Source organism: Stegostoma tigrinum, chromosome 6, assembly GCF_030684315.1.
Source record: "Stegostoma tigrinum isolate sSteTig4 chromosome 6, sSteTig4.hap1, whole genome shotgun sequence".
In the NCBI taxonomy this organism is placed as follows: domain Eukaryota; kingdom Metazoa; phylum Chordata; class Chondrichthyes; order Orectolobiformes; family Stegostomatidae; genus Stegostoma; species Stegostoma tigrinum.
The window spans coordinates 44,394,272-44,414,851 of record NC_081359.1 but is presented as its reverse complement, the minus strand read 5'-3'; the positions used below and the strand labels follow the sequence as shown (position 1 = coordinate 44,414,851).

At 42.8% G+C, this 20,580-nt stretch overlaps 2 protein-coding genes across 2 annotated transcripts in view; both read right to left on the bottom strand.

The window, feature by feature from the left end:
• Nucleotides 1-987, bottom strand: part of LOC132209792 (cilium assembly protein DZIP1-like) — a 38,647-nt gene extending 37,660 nt beyond the window's left edge. The window contains exon 1 of the mRNA XM_059646962.1: nt 967-987. Within this exon, the coding sequence (XP_059502945.1) occupies nt 967-987 (21 nt within the window). The remainder of the gene's footprint in view (nt 1-966) is intronic.
• Nucleotides 988-14,723: 13,736 nt separating this feature from the next.
• The window catches only part of LOC125453243 (cilium assembly protein DZIP1-like), a 100,569-nt gene continuing 94,712 nt past the window's right edge, over nt 14,724-20,580 (bottom strand). Inside the window, exons 15-17 of the mRNA XM_059646960.1 lie at nt 20,419-20,561; nt 18,577-18,696; nt 14,724-14,855 (exon numbers count right to left, since the gene is read on the bottom strand). Coding sequence (XP_059502943.1) covers nt 14,724-14,855; nt 18,577-18,696; nt 20,419-20,561 — 395 coding nt within the window. The remainder of the gene's footprint in view (nt 14,856-18,576; nt 18,697-20,418; nt 20,562-20,580) is intronic.

Below are 20,580 nucleotides of genomic sequence, written 5' to 3'. Positions count from 1 at the left end.
AATCTCAAAAAAAATTACAAACAGGTAATCTAATAGATAATACACTTTTGAGGTGCAAGTGTACTTTCTGTAGAAACTGAGTTAGTTTGAAATAGAAGTTAAAATGTTTGTTCTTTTTGAAACAAATTAGCAATAATTTTCAATTTTAATCTGCATGTTGTCAGGAAATGTATGTATGAGGATTGCTAACAAAACTGAATGTCTAATAAAAAGTACAGGCAATGTACTTTTCAAAGTGCTGCCTTCCAAAACACCTATCCAGCATGTTTCATTCTCAGCCCTTTTGAAATTTCCTTTGGAATTTGCCTCCATCACTCTCCTAGGCATGCATTCCAAATCCTAACAACTGTCTGAGTCAAAAAGTATCTCCCCATCTCACTCATTGTTATCTTGCCAACAGTCTTGAAATTGTGACCCCTAATTACTGTCATACCAACTAGTGGAAACAGAATATCATTCTTTATACTGTCAAAATTGTCCATACTTTTGAGCACCTCAATAAGGTCACCTTTCAAACTTCTCTGCTCATAGAAATATAGAAGATAGGAGTAGGATGAGGCCATTCAACTCTTCAAGTCTGCTCTGCCATTCTTCACAATCAGGGCTGATCAACTCAATAGCCTAACCCTACTTTCTGCCCATAACCTTTGATCCAATTGGCCCCAAGTGTTATATCTAGTTGCCTCTTGAATACATTAACTGTTCTGGCATCAACTACTTCCTGTGGTAATGAATTCCACAGGCTCACCAATTTATAGGTGAAGTAATGTCTCCTCATCCCCATCCTAAATAATCTACCCTGAATCCTCATGAAGTGACCGCTGGTCCTGGACACACCCACTATCGAGAACATCTTCCCTGCATCTACCTTGTCCAGTCCTGTTAGAATTTTATAAATGTCTATGAGACTACCCCTCCCATTCGTCTGAACTCTCATGAAAATAATCCCAACCTAGTCAATCTCACCTCATGTGTCAGACCCGCCATCCTCGGAATCAGCCCAGTAAACCTTTGCTGCACTGCCTTGAGAGCAAGAGCATCCTTCCTCAGAAAAGGATACTAAAATTGCATGCAATATTCTAGGTGTGGTCTCACCAAGGCCCTGTACAACTGTAACAACACATGCTCCTGCACTCAAAACCTCTCGCAATGAAGGCCAACACAACATTTGCCTTTTTTAGTGCCTGCTGTGTCTGCATGCTTATCTTCTGTGACTGGTGTATAACGACATCCAGTTCCCACTGCACACTCCCCTCTCCCAATTGACGGCCATGTTTTTGCTTCTAAATGTGACCTCACATTTATTAATTATGCTGCATCTGACATTGATTTGCCCACTCACCCAACTTGTTGAGATCATAATGAAGGATCTCTGCAGCTTTGTCATAGTTCACCCTCTCACCCAACTTGGTATCATCTGCAAACTTGGAGATGTTACATTTTTTCCCTCATCCAAATTATTAATGTATACGGTGAATAACTGGGCTCCCAGCACCAATCCCAGTGGCACCCCACTAGTTACTGCCTGCCAATTTGAAAAAGACCTATTAATTCCTACTCTTTGTTTCCTCTCTGCCAATCAGTTTCTTACAAATCTCAATACATTTTCCACAATCCCAAGGGCTTTAATCTTGCATATTAATCTCTTATGTGGGACTTTGTCAAACGCTTTCTGGAAGTCCAAATATACTACATCAACTGGTTCCCCCATGTCAATTTTACTAGATACATCTCCATAGAATTCCAACAGATTTGTCAAGCATGATTTCCTTTTTATAAATCTGTCTGATCCAGCCACTGCTTTCTAAATGCTCCGCTATAAAATTCTTGACAATGAATTTGAGAATTTTCCCCACTACTGATGTTCGGCTCACCAGTCTACAATTCCCTGCTTTCCTTCTACTTTCCTTTTTGAATATTAAAGTGACATCAGCCACCCTTCAATCTGCAGGGACTCTTCCAGAGTCTATAGAATCTTGAAAGATGACCACTAATGCATCTACCATTCCTAAAGCTGCTTCCTTCAGTATTGTGGGATGTAGATTATCAGGCCCTAGGGATTTAATGACCTTCAATCCCAACAATTTTCCCAGCACCATTTCTCTACTAATATTGATCTCCCTCAGTTCTTCCCTGTTACTAAATCTTGCAACCTCCAACAATTGTGGTATCTGATTTGTGTCCTCTTTTATGAAGATAGAACCAAAGTATGTAATCAGTTCCTTAGCCACTTCTTTGTCCCCTATTATACATTTCCCATTTCTTTCTGTAAGAGGCCTACATTTGTCTTTACCGATCTCTTTCTCAAGAAGAATAAGCCCAATTTCTCCAATATTTCTTTGTATCTAAAATCCATCATTCCTGCCATCATTCTAGTAAATTTCATTCGGATTCTCTCCAGGGCTTTAACATCCTTCCTTAAATAAGGTGCCCAGAATTGAACATAGTACTTAGTGCCAATGATGTGTAGAGGTATAGCATCACTTCTTTGTTTTTATACTCTATGCCTTCATTTATAAACTTAATGATCACACAGGCCTTTCTAATAACTGTTCCCATTTGCCTGACCACCTTCAGAAATGTTATGCACTTGAACCCTGCAGTTCTTCTGTTCCTATACTCCCCTCAAAGTTGTATCATTGAGCCTGTATTGTCTCTCTGTATTTGTTCTACCTAAATGCATTACCTCACATTTCTCTGCAACAGAATTCATCTGCCAGGTGTCCACCCATTTTGCCAGCTTATCAATGTCATGCAGTAGTATTCTCACAATTCATTACTCTCTCTCACTTAGTATTATTTTCAAATTTAAAGATTTTGCCCTCCACACTCCATCTCCAAATTGTTTATACAAATCGGAAAAACAAATCAGAAAATCTTCCTACATTCACATCTGAATTATTTATTTAAACCACAAACAGCAAGGGCCCCATCACTAACCCCTGTGAGACTCCACTGGACACAAATTTGTATTCAGAAAAACACACCTCAACCATCAACCTCTGCCTGCTACCATTCAGCCAGTTGTTTACAAGAATGAGAGGTGATCTAATTGAGGTGTATAAGATGCTGTCAGGGATTGACAGAATAGACGTAGAAAGGATGTTTTCTCATGTGAGGCAATCTAGAACAAGAGGTCACAGCTTTAAAGGGTCACATATTTAAAACAAGGATGAGCAAAAATTACTTCTCTCAATGGGTTGTGTATCTTGTGGAATTCACTACCCAAACAACAATTGATGCTGGGAGTAAATTTAAGGAGGAGGAAGGCAGATTTTTAATTCGTAATGGGTTGGAAGGACAGCAGGCAGAAAAGTGGATCTGAAGCCGAGATAAGATTGTATCAAATGGCAGAGAAGGCTCATGGGCCCAAGCTATGCCTGCCTCTTTGTGGGTTACGTGGAACAGTCCCTCTTCCGCACCTACATCGGCCCTAAAACCCAACTCTTTCTCCATTACATTGATGACTGTATTGGCACTGCCTCATGCTCCCAAGAGGAGCTCGAACAGTTCATCCAGTTCACCAACACCTACCACCTCAACCTTAAGTTCACCTGGACCATCTCCAACACATCCCATACCTTCCTGAACCTCTCAGGCAACCACATAGAAACCGATGTCCATTTCATGCCCACCAACTCCCACAGCTACATGGAATACGCCTCCTCCCAACCGCCTTCTTGCAAAAATTCCATCCCCTATTCCCAATTCCTTCGTCTCCGCCGCATCTGCTCACAGGATCAGGCATTCCACTCCCAGAATTCCTCGTTCTTCAAGGACTGCAACTTCCCTGCCGTGGTGGTGGAGAACGCCCTTGTCGTGTCTCCCGCATTTCCCGTAACTCATCCATCACACCATGTCCCCGCAATAACCGCCAAAAGAGAATCCCTCTCGTCCTTACATACCACCCCACCAACCTCCAGATACAATGCATCATCCCCCAACACTTCCACCATCTACAATCCAACCCCACCACTAAAGACATTTTTCCATCCCCACCCTTGTCTGCCTTCCGGAGAGACCACTCTCTCCAGAACTCCCTTGTCCACTCCACACTCCCCTCCAACCCCACCACACCCGGCACTTGCCCCTGCAACCGCAGGAAGTGCTACATTGCCCCCACACCTTCTCCCTCACCCCCATCCCAGGCCCCAAGATAACTTTCCACGTCAAGCTGATGTTCACCTGCACATCTGCCAATGTGGTATACTGCATCCGCTGTACCCGTTGTGGCTTCCTCTATGAAGTGGAGAAACCAAGCAAAGGCTTGGGGATATCTTTGCAGAACACCTACGCTCGGTTTGCAATAAACAACTGTACCTCCCAGTTGCGAACCATTTTAACTCCCCCTCCCATTCCTTAGACGACATGACCATCCTGGGCCTCCTGCAGTGCCATAATGATGTCACCCGTAGGTCACAGGAACAGCAACTCGTATTCCACTTGGGAACCCTGCAGCCCAATGGTATCAATGTGGATTTCACCAGCTTCAAAATCTCCCCTCCCCCCAGTACATCCCAAAACCAGCCCAGCTCGTCTCCGCCTCCCTAACCTGTTTTTCCTCTCACCTATCTCATCCTCCCACCTCAAGCCACACCTCCATTTCCAACCTACTAACCTCATCCCACCCCCTCGACCTGTCCATCCTCCCCGGACTGACCTATCCCCTCCCCACCTCAACTCTCCTCTCCACCTATCTTCTCCTCTATCCATCTTCGGTCCGCCTCCCCCTTGCTCCCTATTTATTTCAGAATCCTCTCCCCGTCTCCTTTTCTGATGAAGGGTCTAGGCACGAAATGTCAGCTTTTGTGCTCCTAAGATGCTGCTTGACTTGTTGTGTTCATCCAGCTCCACACTTTGTCATAAAGGTTCAAGGGGCTATGTTATTGCTCCGGCTTCTAGGTCTTATGTTCTTAATGGCTAGCTGAGAGAACAAACACTGAGTTCCCATTTCCTTGCTACATTTCAGTAAAGCTATACCATGCTTAATGTTTTATCAAACATCTGTAGCTTGGGTTACGGTTGGAGTTGTTGGTTGGTTTGCTGAGCTAACTGGTCTTTGTACAAACATTTAATCTCCCTCCGAGGTGACATCTTCAGTACTACCTAGCCTCCATTGAAGTGCTGTTGTTCTGTCCTGCCCTGAATTTATATGGTCCAGTCTGTCACGTTTCCGGGAACAAGACCACCCACCATTAACGACCGGGCCATATAAATTCAGAGTGGGGGAGAACAGCTGTGCTTCAGTGGAGGCTAGCAAATACTGAAGATATCAGCTAGAAGGGAGACAAAATGTTTGCACAAAAACCAGTCAGCTTGGCGAACCAACCAACAACTCGAGTTATGTGAAATAACAAGGTCTAGAGCTAGATGAACGCAGCAGGCCAAGCAGCATGTTTTGGGTCTAGGCTCTTCTTCAAGAAACTCCAGCTATGTCATGCTTCCAAGTGACCTCAGCTCATCTACTTTATTTATTTATTCAGTGAATGTAAACTTTTAAAGCCATCCATTTTCTGAGTTTCAGATGGTTAGTCCTCTATTTAGATTGTAGAGGGTTCACCTCTTGGCAAATTAAAGCATTCTTTGCATCTGTGAGGTCCCAGTCAAGGAGTTTGCTTGCACAGGGACTCTGTCCTGTTGTTGTTTGGAAGGGAGCACCTGCACCGTGGTAATTCAAAACTGCCATTTGTCAGGTGGGGTTTGTGACAAGGAACCTGTCAGTAAGACTTACCAAGTTTTCAATTCATTGATCCAAATGATGTCTGTGGATCTAACTCAGGAAGATTGTTCCATGTGAGGTGATAATACTGAAGATGGTGAATAGTTTGGAATAGGATGGTGAATATTGGTTGATAAGGGCGTCATGGAGTGGTATATGAGTTGCAGCATGGATTGTTTGAGGGATAATAAGTTAGCATATCCCTGTTACTACTCAGACATCCCTAGGGAAGTAGATGATCTGATCAGCACACTGAATTCCCAGATAATAGTAAAGGTCTCTCTGAAAAAGCCTCCTAGTGGAATTGCAGTATCTATCATATTGCTATTCTCAACATTGGACAGCTCTCTGCTGTGTGGCAATAGGGCACCTTTTCTAAATGTTACAATTTAATGTGTAGGGCCTGTCAGCACCAAGTGAAAGCTCATCTGCTTTACTCATGTGACTCCTTGCATTGAAGCAAAGACCATTACTCATAGAACTAATCTATGTTGCCTTAACCTTCCCTTAAAGAAGGTTAGACTGGAGAGTTGGGCAGATAAATGGCAGATGGAGTTCAATCTGAGCAAATGCGATGTGATGCATTTTAGAAGATCAAATTCAAGGGCAACAGTAAATGGAAAAGTCGTAGGGAAAATTAATGAGCAGAGAGATCTGGGTGTTCAGGTCCATTGTTCCCTGAAGGTGACAACGCAGGTCAATAGGGCAGTCAAGAAGGCATATGGCATGCTTTCCTTCATTGGGCGGGGTATTGAGTACAAGAGTTGGCAGGTCATGTTGCAGTTGTATAGGACTTTGGTTCGGCCACATTTGTGTACAGTTCTGGTCGCCAAATTACCAAAAGGATGCGGATGCTTTGGAGAGGGTGCAGAGGAGTCACCAGAATGTTGCCTGGTATAGATGGTGCTAACTACGAAGAGAGGTTGAGTAGATTAGGATTATTTTCATTAGAAAGACGGAGATTGAGGGGGGACCTGATTGAGGTCTACAAAATCATGAGGGATATAGACAGGGTGGATAGCAAAAAGCTTTTTCCCAGAGTGGGGGACTCAATTACTAGGGGTCATGAGTTCAAAGTGAGAGGAGGAAAGTTTAAGGGAGATATGCGTGGAAAATTCTTTACACAGAGGGTGGTGGGTGCCTGGAACATGTTGCCAGCAGAGGTGGTAGACGCAGACACGTTAGCGTCTTTTAAGATATATTTGGACAGGTACATGGATGGGCAGGGAGCAAATGGACACAGACCCTTAGAAAATAGATGACAGGTTAGACAGAGGATCTCAATCGGCACAGGCTTGGAGGGCCGTTAGGCCTGTTCATGTGCTGTAATTTTCTTTGTTCTTCTTTGTTCTTTAAAGGAAGAAGTTGCCATAGTCCTACTGGACCATAGAGCTGCTGTCTCATTAGAGAGAGATAAGTGGTAGTGGTTTAACTTAAGGGTCACCATGTCTCATGTGAGAGGAGGGGTTGAGAAGGAGAGTCCTTTATGGTAGCCTCAGCTCATGTGGGAATTGAATCCACACTGTTGACACTGCTCTGTGTCACAAACGAAGCATCCAGACAACTGAGGTAACTGACCTTGATCTTTCCTACTAATTTCCTGCCTATTATTTCCAGCTTTGCTTCATTTCCTTATTACACTCTGTTCATGTTTTCTTCATACTGGTAAACTAGTTTAAACTCTTCTTGACAGCACTACTAAATCTATCCACAAAGATATTAGTCCTGACACTGTTGAGGAAAAATCCATCAAACCCAGAGGAAGATGGAAGAAGTCCCAGAGATGGTGGTAACCAGTGAAAAATGTGCCTTGTGGATCTATAGCAATTCCTTAGATTTTTCACTGTTAGTTTTGCTTTTAGGGACAATCAAAATAGGATTTTTATACAACATAATAAAGAAATAATAAGGTAATGCCAAACTTGTTACAAGACTTTAGTGAGGATAAAACGATGAAATTGAATAAGAGACTGGTGAGTTCTAGTTACCACATTACAGAAGGACGTAATTGCACTGGAGAAATTGCAGAGAAGATTTAGTAGAATGTTGCCAGGGCTAATGAATTCTAGCTATGAGGAGAGATTGGGGTTGGTTTCTTTGGAACAGAGAAGGCTGAAGGGCATCATGGCTGAGGCACACAAAATTGTGACAGGTAGAGATAGAGTAGATGGGATGAATGTGTTTCCCTTGGCAGAGAGTTCAAAAAGAGGTCATAGATTCAAGATAAATGACAGAAGGATTAGAGGGAATGTAGGGAAAAGCCTTTTTAAGCAGAAGGTGGTGGGTGTCTGGAATTCTCTGCCTGAATTGATGGTGGGGACAGAGACCCTAAATTTATTCAAGAACTATCTGGATCCACATCCGAAGTATGGAAGGCTGCAGGGCTCTGGATCACATTCAGGAAGATGAGATTAGAAAGGGTATCTGGGTGTCTTTGGGTCAGCATGATCAAGATAGGCCAAATAGCCTCATTCTGTGCTGTAATATTTCTGCGGTTATATTATATTTGAGATACTATACAGTTTTGTATGGTACATTTAGGATTAGTTATTAAAACAAGGCCTCATGAAAGACAGGATAAGTGTGCTGGTCCTTGTAACTAGCATTTAGATTTTGACATCTTCAGAATATCTTTCTGGAATCTGTTATGTGATCTGTATTATCTTTTTATGTGATGGTGTTACACAATCAGTTCAACGTTTGGTGCCAAGTTAGTGATATGTCCGTAGGGTCAGTAGAATATTTCCTCCTGTCAGCTATCATGCCCAAAGATCTTTTGTGATGGGTTCTTATTGTTCATAGAAGGTGTCCACTTCACTGTTTGATCCAGTATAATTTAGTTGCTTCCCACTCTTTGTTTTAGGTTGGGGTCCCTTGCAATAATTTAAGACTGTTGTAAAAGGCTCCTTGAATGCAGAATAGGTGTTAAAAGTGCTGGTTTTATCACTGCTCAAGGTTTTCCAATTTGTTGACAATAATGGATGTTTTTACTAGACTTCCAGAGGCCATTTCATTACGCAATATCCCAGCTAAATATCACAGAGTAGTCTGACCAGTCGCATTGCATCTGGAACACAGCATTTCACATCTACCTTTAAAATATGAAAAAGTTAGGGCCTAGGCTACCTTAAAATATTTTGAGGGGTTCTGGTCTGGTCCAAAACAATACAGTATTAATCTTTTGAACTCTATAATGACTCTATAATAGCTGAAAAAATGGCACAGAATTCCCCATTTTAAGGTTTTTACTGAAATAAACGAAAAGCACTGCTGATTAGACTGTTGTCTAGCTGTGGTCAATTACCAACAGGCACAAATGTAAGGTGATTGCTAGAAAGATGAAAGGGGATATGAGGAAAAGCATTTTCATTCAGACAATGGTAAGTGCATAACATTTACAGCCTTGTTTAGTAGTGGAGGCAGAAACTTTCCACACATTTAATAGTTACCTGGATCTGCACCAGAAGTACAAAAACTGGAATTAAAATGGATGCTGGTTATCTTTTCAGTTAGGCAGACATGATAGGTTGAATGACCTCTTTCTATTTCATAACCTTTCTACAGTTCTATGGTTGAATAAACGCTAACTTTAAACTATAGAAATGAATTCCCATTTTTATATTTAATACAACTGGCACATCTGCTTCACCTTTCTCCTTGAAACAGATATTCAATTTTCCTGAATCTAGTTATAAGTAGTTCTCTGCTCCTGAAGGTTTACTTCTGTTCTTTATTTTCCCAGCCTGGTAATGTTTAATTCAGAACTGTCCTCCATGATGAAGGTTTTTCCTGGAGATTCTTCATTTTATCTAAAGCTAAAGTCCATGCGAATTTGGTCTTTTTAGTCCAAGTGCAAGCTCTTACCTGCATTCCTGCACAGTGAATTACAGAGATTTTCTGCCTCTCCATCTGTACCTCTCGCTCCCATAATCGGAAGACTAGCTGTGTCTATGCATTTTAGGGATATTTTTGAAATTCTCTCCTCTCAAATCCTGTCTACATGGCAATGTGAATCATATAGGCCTTAAATTCAAGAATAAATGCTGAACAGCAGCAGAGTGGCTCAGTTGTTAGCACTGCTGCCTCACAGCGCCAGGGGCCTGGGTTTGATTGCCCCTTGAGTGGCTGCCTATGTGGAGTTTGGACATTCTTTCTGTGTCTGTGTGAGTTTCATCCCACAGTCCAAAGATGTGCAGGCTAGGTGGATTGACCATGCTAATTTGCCTATTGTGTTTGTGGAGGTGTAGATTGGGTGGGATGCTCTGAGAGTCAGTGTGGACTTGTTGGGCTAAAGGGCCTGTTTCCACAATGTAAGGACTCTTTGGAATCAAGCTTCCTTTAGAGCATTCATCTTGAAACTAAGTGTGGAGAGTTTAAAGCACAATTGCTTCCAATATGTTATTTTCAACATTTCCTAGCAGTTTGGAGATGATGAGCAACATGGGGAATTGAGATGCGTGACAGAATCTAGTGACACATGTGGCGAGGTGCATTTTGACATCAAAATCATCTCGCTCCAACTTTTACGCTTTTCACAAGTGGCGTGACAAGTTCTTGCTCGGAAGCAATGTGATGCCAGCTCTCATTCTTGATTGTTTAATGCCTTGTTAATGCCACAACTCACCACATTAATATTAACTCTCACCATTTTGACAAATGCTTCAAACAAGTCAGATGCTATTAAAATTCAACTTGGAAACTTGAGTGTATTCCTGGCAGATGCAGCTTGCTGTATACTACAAATAATCTCCCATGTTAGCGGCGTCCAAAACTGCAGCTTACAGCACAGCATAGCTCAGGGCACAAGCCATACTCATCCCTCCTTGACAGATACTGGGGTCCAACATCTGACAAATCATCATGATCATTCTGGTATTGCCTCTGGAAGCACAGAGTTGCATTGCAGGATACATCAGCAGCTTGTATTGAAAATCTAAAGTGAGGACACTTTGTGTGTATGGATAGGCACCTATCTCGCACACTGGACCACCTCAGGGATGTTCTTTTGCTTGCTCGCAGCATCCATCTGCTTGCTCATAACACCCCACATTGCCTGGCCCTGCTTTGCATTGTCATGTGTGCCAGTTAGCAGTCACAAAATTGGGCAGCTTGCCTTTTTGCAAAGCACTCCTCAGTCTAGCAGAGATAATGGGAACTGCAGCTGCTGGAGAATCCGTGATAACAAAGTGTGGAGCTAGATGAAGACAGCAGGCCAAGCAGCATCTTAGGAGCACAAAAGCTGATGTTTCAGGCCTAGAGGGTCTACAGTAGCTTTTGCACTCCTAAGATGCTGCTTGGCCTGCTGTGTTCATCCAGCTCCACACTTTGTTATCTCAGTCTAGCTTCTTGCAGTGCAGCAGTGTGCTTTGTCAACGTCAGACTTTAAATTAGAACTTGCAGGCTCTGGGCAAGGGTAAAGCTGGGAGGGAAGGGTCAACAGTATTTTGAAGGAGTGATACTGTAGACCATGGCTGGGAAGGGTGTAATGGAAGGTTTATCATTGATGTTGAGTAGCATCTGGCTCCAAGGAGGGGACATGAATGACTACACAAGATAGCAAATGCTTTGTAATTTCCCAAAAGTCTTTGGATTGACTGGAGAAGTGCCGGACGACTGGAAAACTGCCAATGCAATACCCCTAATCAAAAAGGAGCGGAGCCAAAAAACAGGTAACTATAGACCAATTAGTCTAATGTGTAGTGTTGGAAAATATGTTGAAATCAACTAATAAAGAAATAGTAGCAGCACTTGGAAAATCATAATCTAATCAAGCAGAGTCAACATGGCTTCATGAAAGGGAAATCGCATCTGACTAATTTTTCGAGAAAGTCTCAACCAGAGTGGATAGAGGGGAACCAGTATATCATAGAATCATAAAATCATAAAGTGTGGGAACAGGCGCTTCAGCCCAACACGTCCACACCAACCCTCAGAGCACCCCACCCAGAACTATTGCCCTAATCTAGGCAGTATTTGCAGATGTACAGTATTTGGACTTCCAGAGGTGTTTGATTAGGTATCTCACAAAAGGTTGAGTCATAAGAGTCTGTAGTGTTTGGAAGTTTAATATTGGCATGGATAGAGAATTAGCCAATGGGCAGGAAACAGTGAGTGGGGATAAGGGGTTATTTTTCAGGGTGGGTTGTCTGCAACCAGTTAATTTTCATAAGGATCAGTACTGATCAGCAACCGTCTACAATATGTATTATCGACTTAGAAGAAGGAAGTGAATGCACTGTGGCTAAATGTGCAGACGGCGCATAAATAAGTGAAAAGGCAAGTTTCGAGAGGGATTCAGTTTACAGAGATGTAATGATCAGTGGGTAAATGTTAAAATATGAAACTGTTCATTTTGTAAGGGAGAACAAAAGAAAATAATATTATTTTGGTCCTCTTATTTAATGAAAGATATTGTAACATTGGATGTAGTTCAGACAAGATTCATTAGGATGGTCTCTAGTATGGAGGAATTGTCTTATGAGCAAAAGCTAAACAGGTTGAGACTCTACTCAGTGGAATTTAGAAGAATGAGAGATTATCTCATTGAAACAATAGGAGTCTCATGGGAGAGTTGAGGACCAGGGGACAGCATCTCAGAACTAAGTGGTAACAATTTAAGACTGAGATAACGAGGAATTTCGTATTTAAGAGGGTTGGGAATCTTTGGCACTCCATGCCAAAGAGAGCTTTGGGGCACAGTTCTTTTCTACATTTAAGACTGAGATAGATAGATTCTTGATTAGTAGAGGAATCAAGTGGGCTTGAGGAATAGCAGATCAGCCATGATCCTACTGAATGGTACAACAGGCTGACAGGCCAAACAGCCTACTGCTGTATCAGAGATAATGGGAACTGCAGATGCTGGAGAATCCAAGACAACAAAGTGTGGAGCTGGATGAACACAGCAGGCCAAGCAGCATCTCAGGAGCACAAAAGTTGACGCTTCGGGCCTAGACCCTTCATCAGAGAAGGGTCTAGGGCCGAAACGTCAGCTTTTGTGCTCCTGAGATGCTGCTTGGCCTGCTGTGTTCATCCAGCTCCACACTTTGTTATCTAGCCTACTGCTGTGCCTACTTCTTAAGCTTTTACAAGGCAATGGCACCTCTTATTCCAGCATCTGGCTGGGAAGTGCAAGCAGGTTTTGGCAAATGTTGATAGGTAGTGTTGGGACACTGAGGAGGGTGAATTACCTGGGCTTGATGAGATGGGTCACTAGGAAAGGGATGTGGATACTCAGGGGGTCACCAGCACTATCAAGCTGAGATTATAAGCTGCTAGTTAAGGATTATTCACAATCATCTGTGGGTGGATGATTGTGAGGGATGGGGCTGCAGCACATATGGCTCAGCGGGTTTTTGTGGGCAAACAACTTGGCCACCAGCCCCTTAGCACACAGTTCTATTGGCCCTGGAGGTTTAGCCGCTTGTGTCCAGAGGGGCCAGATGCACTGAGGATATTCTTGGTAGAGGCACACTGAATCCCCTCTAATGAATTTCCAAGGAGCAGAGAGGAGTAAGTAGAGTGGAGTTAGAGAGTCTGGCCATCTCCACAACATCCTGAGTGGAAATTGATGAGGAATGTGTGTGTGGTTCTTCCTATGCCTAGGTGCCTTATAGCACTACCCTGTCTCTTGTGAAGAGTGGCATCTGGACTAGGGTCAAGGTTCCCTGTTGCCACGCCTTTAGTTCTGAGGTCCAGTATTTGGGCTGATGGAGTATACATACTTGTGCCTCTCCAGCAGATTCTGAAGGTACTGGGCCTGGAACTCTACAACAGTTGTCAACCTGTTCATGGAGGGAGCCAGGCAATCACATGTCTTGGTCCACTGCTGCAGCTTCTGGGAAATGGGGGCCGTTGCCTCCCACATATTTTTGTCACACTCCTGTCCCTCCTTGTGCATGTGGATGACATTCCTGATTACTGACACCACAGAGTTCTCTCCTGCCTATACTGAGCAAGTGTCTGGTCTCCGGCAATCCTCCGAGTGTCACCAGGTCTGAACATTTCTTCCTGGGTCTGGTGCAGAGCTGTCACAGTGAAGTGCCACCAGATTGTGGTCCCACACTCTCTAAGTCTAATGTTCCCATCAAGATGCCAGTATCCAGCCGGGAGTGGTGCAGGAGGTAGCTCTGTTGATGCTTTCTCTGAGACCTCTGCACTTTCACCCTCAGAAGTCAAGGATGGGGATTCCGGTGAAGGCAGTAGTTTCTCTGGTGACATTGTAGGTAGGTTTGGAGAACTTGCACGACAAAAAATAGCCAAGGTAATACATCCCGCAGTTTGGAATGGTGTGTAATGATTAACAGTGACAGCAGGCTGACTGTATGAGCTGCAGTTGAATGAAAAGTAGTATTTCCTTGTTTAGACCATAAGGCATAGGAGTGGAAGTAAGGCCATTTGGCCCATCGAGTCCACTCCGCCATTTAAACATGGCTGACGGGCATTTCAACTCCAATCACCTACACTCTCCTTGTAGCCCTTAATTTGTTGCGAGATCAAGAATTTATCAATCTCTGCCTTGAAGACATTTAACGTCCCAGCCTCCACTGCAGTCAGTGGCAATGAATTCCACAAGCCCACCACTCTCTGGCTGAAGAAATGTCATCTCATTTCTGTTCTAAATTGACCCCCTCTAATTCTAAGGCTGTGCCCACGGGTCCTAGTCTCCCCGCCTAATGGAAACAACTTCCCAGCATCCACCCTTTCTAAGCCATGCATTATCTTGTAAGTTTCTATTAGATCTCCCCTCAACCTTCTAAACTCTAATGCAGACAATCCCGGAATCCTCAGCCGTACATCATATGTTAGGCCTACCATTCCAGGGATCATCCGTGTAAATCTCCGCTGGACACGCTCCAGTGACAGTATGTCCTTCCTGAGGTGTGGGGCCCAAAATTGGACACAGTATTCTAAATGGGGCCTAATTAGAACTTAACAAAGTCTCAGAAGCACATCGCTGCTTTTATATTCCAACTCCCTAGAATTCAGTGGGACACAGATGCTTCTACACCTCTGCAGGATCAATTCCCGTCTTCTCCTGGAACAAAATTCTCTGCTCGTAGGGATGGGGGAGCTTGATGTTGGACACACCTCCACCTGTCTGGGATCTGCCAGTGCTGTCATGGGCTGTCATCTCCTGCAATTATAAAAAGCAGATGGGGATCATTCTATGATGAGGGAGATGACAATGAGTAGCACAGCTATTGGTAATGGTGCTTATGGTGAACAGGTGTTCTTAGGAACATGGAGGCAGATTTGAGGACATGCAGTGTTAGCAGGAGGGCAAGGGCAAGTGATCAAACTAGTTGCAGGCAATAGTGAGGGTGGTACCGCATGAGCCATGGTGGGAGATGCAGTAACATTGGCAGAGTTAGTAAGACATAGCAGAGAAAAATGTGGTATTCATCTTGGTGAAGCAGAGAAGGTCATTGCCCTTCATTGTAAATTACTGCCGATAGTCTATTTCCAGGAGAAATCACTGACGTAGGTGGTGACCTCAGATCAGGTTGGCCTCCTTTCTCAATCCTTCAGGAAGAGGACTCCTCTCCACTGCACTACCCCATCCACCAAGGGCTCCAGGCCCTTGTACAAGAATTGCTATGCCCCTTCTCTGACATCTTCTGACTCTGTTCGTGATCAAGAAGGGCAGTTTCGGAATGTCAACTCGTTCAGGCATACTGCAGCATTTTAAAGATGGCACAGATATGTGGTGTTGATGTTTCAGCAGATATCTCAATGACTGGTGAGTTGTTCTGAAAAGGGTGCATAGTAAGATGGGGCAGGGAATCAAATGTGAGAGACGCCATGGTGTCGGGGTAGGTAGTTAACACAGCATGTTTGGTAAGATATAATGAAAGTATTTATCAGGCATCAGTGCAACAAACCATCTATTGTATTCAATGCAATTTGAACTTAGTCAAAAATATTGTAAGATTCAGCCCTATCAGTTCAGGCACTGTTAGCGTAGGGGCTCCTGCAAGAGTATGAACAACATCAGCAACTCAGCAAGTCAATGTTATATTTTCATAAAGGCTTCCCTTAGCTTACTGGCTCATTAATTCCACATCTCTCCAGAGATATGGAAATCCCTGACCATAGAGATACTGCTCTCCCAACACTATATTTGAGGGTGGAGGAAACTCTAAATCTTTCAAGACTAATTCATTGCCAATAAGGTACTTTTCCACTGGAATCATTTGTTGTATTATAAGAGACAGCAATATAATTTAGTCCTTCTGTCACCAAAATGAAAACAAGTCACCTGACTCTCTCCATTTTGCTTTAGATTAGAAACACAGTCCCAAACCAAATCCATCTTGTAAAACTACATAATTTTAACAGTTTTCTGATTAGATTATGTCTGTCGAAATGTAGAATGTTCCATGGAGTAGTTTCAAACTACATCACTGTCAGCAACTCCAACACAAATCTCAATTGAATCTAAAGACAATAAGTGCAACTTTGATGATCTCTCTTGAATACTCAAATCTCAATATTGGTGCTTTGTGTAAAGCTCCAAAAAACATGAATGGAATTCAGAAACCTGCAGCAATGATATCTTTTAAATAACTCGACAGAGGCCAGTATCCCATCATTAAGTCATCCTTTATTTATTTATGAACAGTTCTTGACTTTAGCACTGCCTCTTCAGAATCAGCTATCAGAGTGGCAGTATCCTGGATGCTCCTTTTTTTAATCTATCAGCCAAGACATCCTGATGGGACCTGATTAACAGCCCCAATCAGGGAGCACATATTCTATTAAGTCCAGGGGGCTGACCTTGTTACAATCACTACAATATTGAATATTCATATGGACTGTTCTGCATTCCTTTGTTGATAAATAAAGTGTTTCATAGAGTTGTGAAAATTGTTTCAATGGCAGACTTTAAATGCTAGTTAAATTGTGGCTCATAACCTTGGAGTAGGCATGACAAACTGGTGGTGTAAATTGCAAGCATATCTCAAGAACACCTCAAAGAAGAAGAAAAGTCTAATCTCAGTTGTGAAAAGGCCACAAGCACTATCTCCTTATGCCACTCAGTTATTTGGGCTATAACCTAGACCTGGAATCCAAATGGGCTTCATATTTTCATATAAGCTTCCCTTAGCTTACTGGCTCATTAATTCCACATCTTTCCAGATATATGGAAATACCTGATCGGAGAGATACTGCTCTCGCAACACTATATTTGAGAATGGAGGAAACTCTAAATCTTTCAAGACTAATTCATGGCCAATAAGGTACATTTCCACTGGAATCATTTGTTGTATTATAAGAGACAAGGCAGCTAATTTGCAAACTACAACAAGGAGCAATGTAATAATGACCAAATAATTTGATTTCTTTTTGGAATATTGATTAAGATCTGAATATTTGCCGAGATAGTCAGAATAAGTCTCCTGCTCTTCTTAAAAATAATGCCTTGAAATCTTTTATGTCCCCCTGAAAGGGAAGATACAGCCTCAGTTTAACATAAGGTTGTTGCAATCAAGTTCTACACTGGGACGTGAATCTTCAAATACAGAGTATGCTAACAACTGAGCCACCCTGATCAGTCAGAGAAATATACTATTTCCTGGTATATTCTAGTTCTTCTGTCACATTTTCAATGGATAATAGTAAGGGAGCTCAGCTCCACGGCTGGAATCATACAGTCCACCCCTCCCTGGGAATATGTTGGGAGATAGACTCATGAAGTCCTACAGCACGGGGACAGGCCCTCAGCCCAAACTCGTCCATGGAAAATAAAACGTCCATCTACGTCAACCCCATTTCCCTGCACTTGTCCCCATATCCTTCTAAACCTTTCCTATCTAAGTATTCCTCCAAATGCCTTTTAAATGTTGTTAATGCACCCGCCTCAACCACTTCCACTGGCAGCTTATTCCCTATGCATATCACCTTCTGTGTGAAAATGTTGCTCCTCAGGTTCCATGTATTCTTTACCCTCTGACCTTATACTGATGCCCTCTAGTCCTCGATTCCCCAACCCTGGGAAAAAGACTGAGTGCCTTCATCCTATCCACGCCTGTCAAGATCTTATACACTTCTATAAGATGCCCCCTCAGTCTCCTATGTTCTAAAGAAAAAGGTCCGAGCTTATCCAACCTCTCCTGATAACTTAGTCTCTTGAGTCCCAGCAACATCCTTGTATATCTCCCTCTACACTCTTTCCATTTTAATAACAGCCTTCCTAAAGCAAGGCAACCAAAACTGAACACAATACTCCCAGTGTGGACTCATCAGCATCCTGTCCAACTGCAACAAAACTTCCCAACTTCTATACTCAGTGCCCTGACTGATAAAGGCCAATGTGTCAAAAGCTTTCTTCACTGTCCTGTCTATCTGTAACTCCACTTTCAGAGAACCATGCACCAGAACTCCAAAGTCCCTCTGCTTCACTACACTCCTTAAAGGCCTACCATTCAACGTGAAGCTCCAACCTTAGCTTGACTTTTCAAAATGCGACACCTCACCCTTAGTGAAATTAAACTCTATTTGTCATTTCTGGGCCCATTTCCCCAGCTGATCAAGATCCTGCTGCAATTTCTGATAACCTTCCTCACTGTCCATGATACTGCCTATTTTAGCATCATTCACAAACTTACTAATCATGCCTTTTACATTCTCACCCAAATCAATGATATAGATAACAAACAGCAATAGGCCCAGCCCCTGAGCCACACTAGTTCCAGGTCTCCAGTCCAACAAGAATCCTTCCACTATTATTCTCTGCTTCCTACCATCAAGCCAAATGTGTATCCAATTTGCCAGCTCTCCTTGGATGCCATGCAATCTAACCTCCCAGAGCAGCCTCCCGCATGGAACCTTATCAAAGGCTTCACTGAAAATACATAGACCACGTCCTTCGCCCTGTCCTCATCAACCTTCCTTGTCACGTCATCAAAGCTGGGGGCAGATGTAAATTTGAGTAGGCATGACTGGGTCTTGACCGGTCCATCCATTTGCCATATCTGCAGTATTTTGTCAATAGAAAATGTAAAATTTTCAGTAGCCCTCCCACCTTAAGTTAATTGAAACCTTTAAGGGAAACTAATCCAACATCCTCAGCTCCCAGTCCTTTGTTATACTGTACCCCCAACCCCATATCTGAAGGGTATTTGCAAGCAGAAAACTACTGAAGATGTCTATTCCAACCCACGTCTGCCATTATTTAACACTTACTCAACACTACAGGAGTAAACCTTCCCTCACACCACTCCACATAATAAACTGCACATCAAGGAGCAATGGCTGACAGCCAGTAGTGGGAGGAATGGCAGAAATAAATACCTGGTAGAAGGCCCCATTGCTCAGCCACCTGGTTTTGATCTCTCATGGGGACAATGGGTCATCTTAAGCTGTTTCTGGGCTGGCTCAGGTCTCTGTGCAGCTACTGAATATCAGAGTGAGGTTGTCAAGATCATCGAAACTGTAGCTGTGATTCACCCAAACAAAAAGACACCTTGTTGAAGTGTCTGTTGACTAAATGTATGAGTGGCCTTAAAAGACTCCATCATGCCATTGAAAAAATTAGTACTTGAATCTGTGACTACATCCTGCACGGATTAGACAGTATGTGGTGGATGGGTATTTCAACAGTTTGAGAGGTCATGTAAAACTAGCTCCCTGTAGTCTCAGGATGGGGCTGTCCCTACTGATTGAGTAACCTGTGACCCATGGAGGGATCCCCAATAGCAAGGGTTGGCATGATGGAAGACAACCTTTATCCTTGCCACTGTTGACACTCACAGCTCTTTCTGTGGGACTTGCCTGATTTTCACCAACAAGCTTCAGAAATATTTAACGGCACTCCAGGCCTCCAAGGCAAGGGTTGCTCGAAGATTTGCACAGTCTCGTGGCTGCTAGCTGGTGGCAGGAGCTCTGCTACTGTTTCGCTTCTAATAGTAGTTAACCTGTAGTAAATTTAGTAGTGTATTTAAGTACCATCCTCTGTATAATTGATAGTGTCAATTTCACTGTTTTGTATTTGCCTTTTATTTTTTGCAATATACTCACCTTTTGCATTTGATAAATGCGGAGATTATTTTGCCCCTGAAACACTTGTCTACCACTTTCTTCATTTCATATTCCCTAAATAAGTCCAGTGTCAGAACCAGGAATCTGAATCAGGATTCAAACCACCCAAAAATCAGCAAATTACTAATCCCAAACCAGAAACCCTACAAAACTTGTTAATTAGGCCACCTACATTCTCCTCCAAACCATTCATATGTATTAAAAACACTATGGTTCCTGGCACTGATCTCTGCAGAACACCACTGGTCACTGATCCCTAGACCCCTCCACCATCACTCTCTTTCTTCTATGACCAAGCTAGTTCTGAATCCATTTTACCAGCTCACCATGCATCCCATATGCACTTCACCGTTGTATCAGCCTGCCTGATTTTTGTCATTTACTCAAATAACACAGTCAAGTTTGAGAGACAACCTACCCTGCAAAAAGCCATGCCACCTATCATCTCAGAGAAAAATATATCGATATGTCTTAAATGGGTGACCTGTTATTTTTAAATGATACTCACAGATACGTAGTCACAAAGCTGGTTGTGGTAGAGACACATGCTCGTGCTCATGCTGAAATTTTAACAGATTGTACTACTAACCTGGCAGAGAATTCTACTGAAAAGAAACATTCATTTTTATTCGGCACATGCTCATCGAAATACTCACAGGTTTTATCCCTAGGTTTTCTAATTTTTCTGTCAAACTTTTCTCCACTATCTTACGTAATTCCTTCACAATATTTGGATTTTTCTTCAAAACTTTTCTAAGGTCTTCATTGCATGTTGATACTTCTGGTAGATGTTTCATATCTGGGAAGAAATACATTTA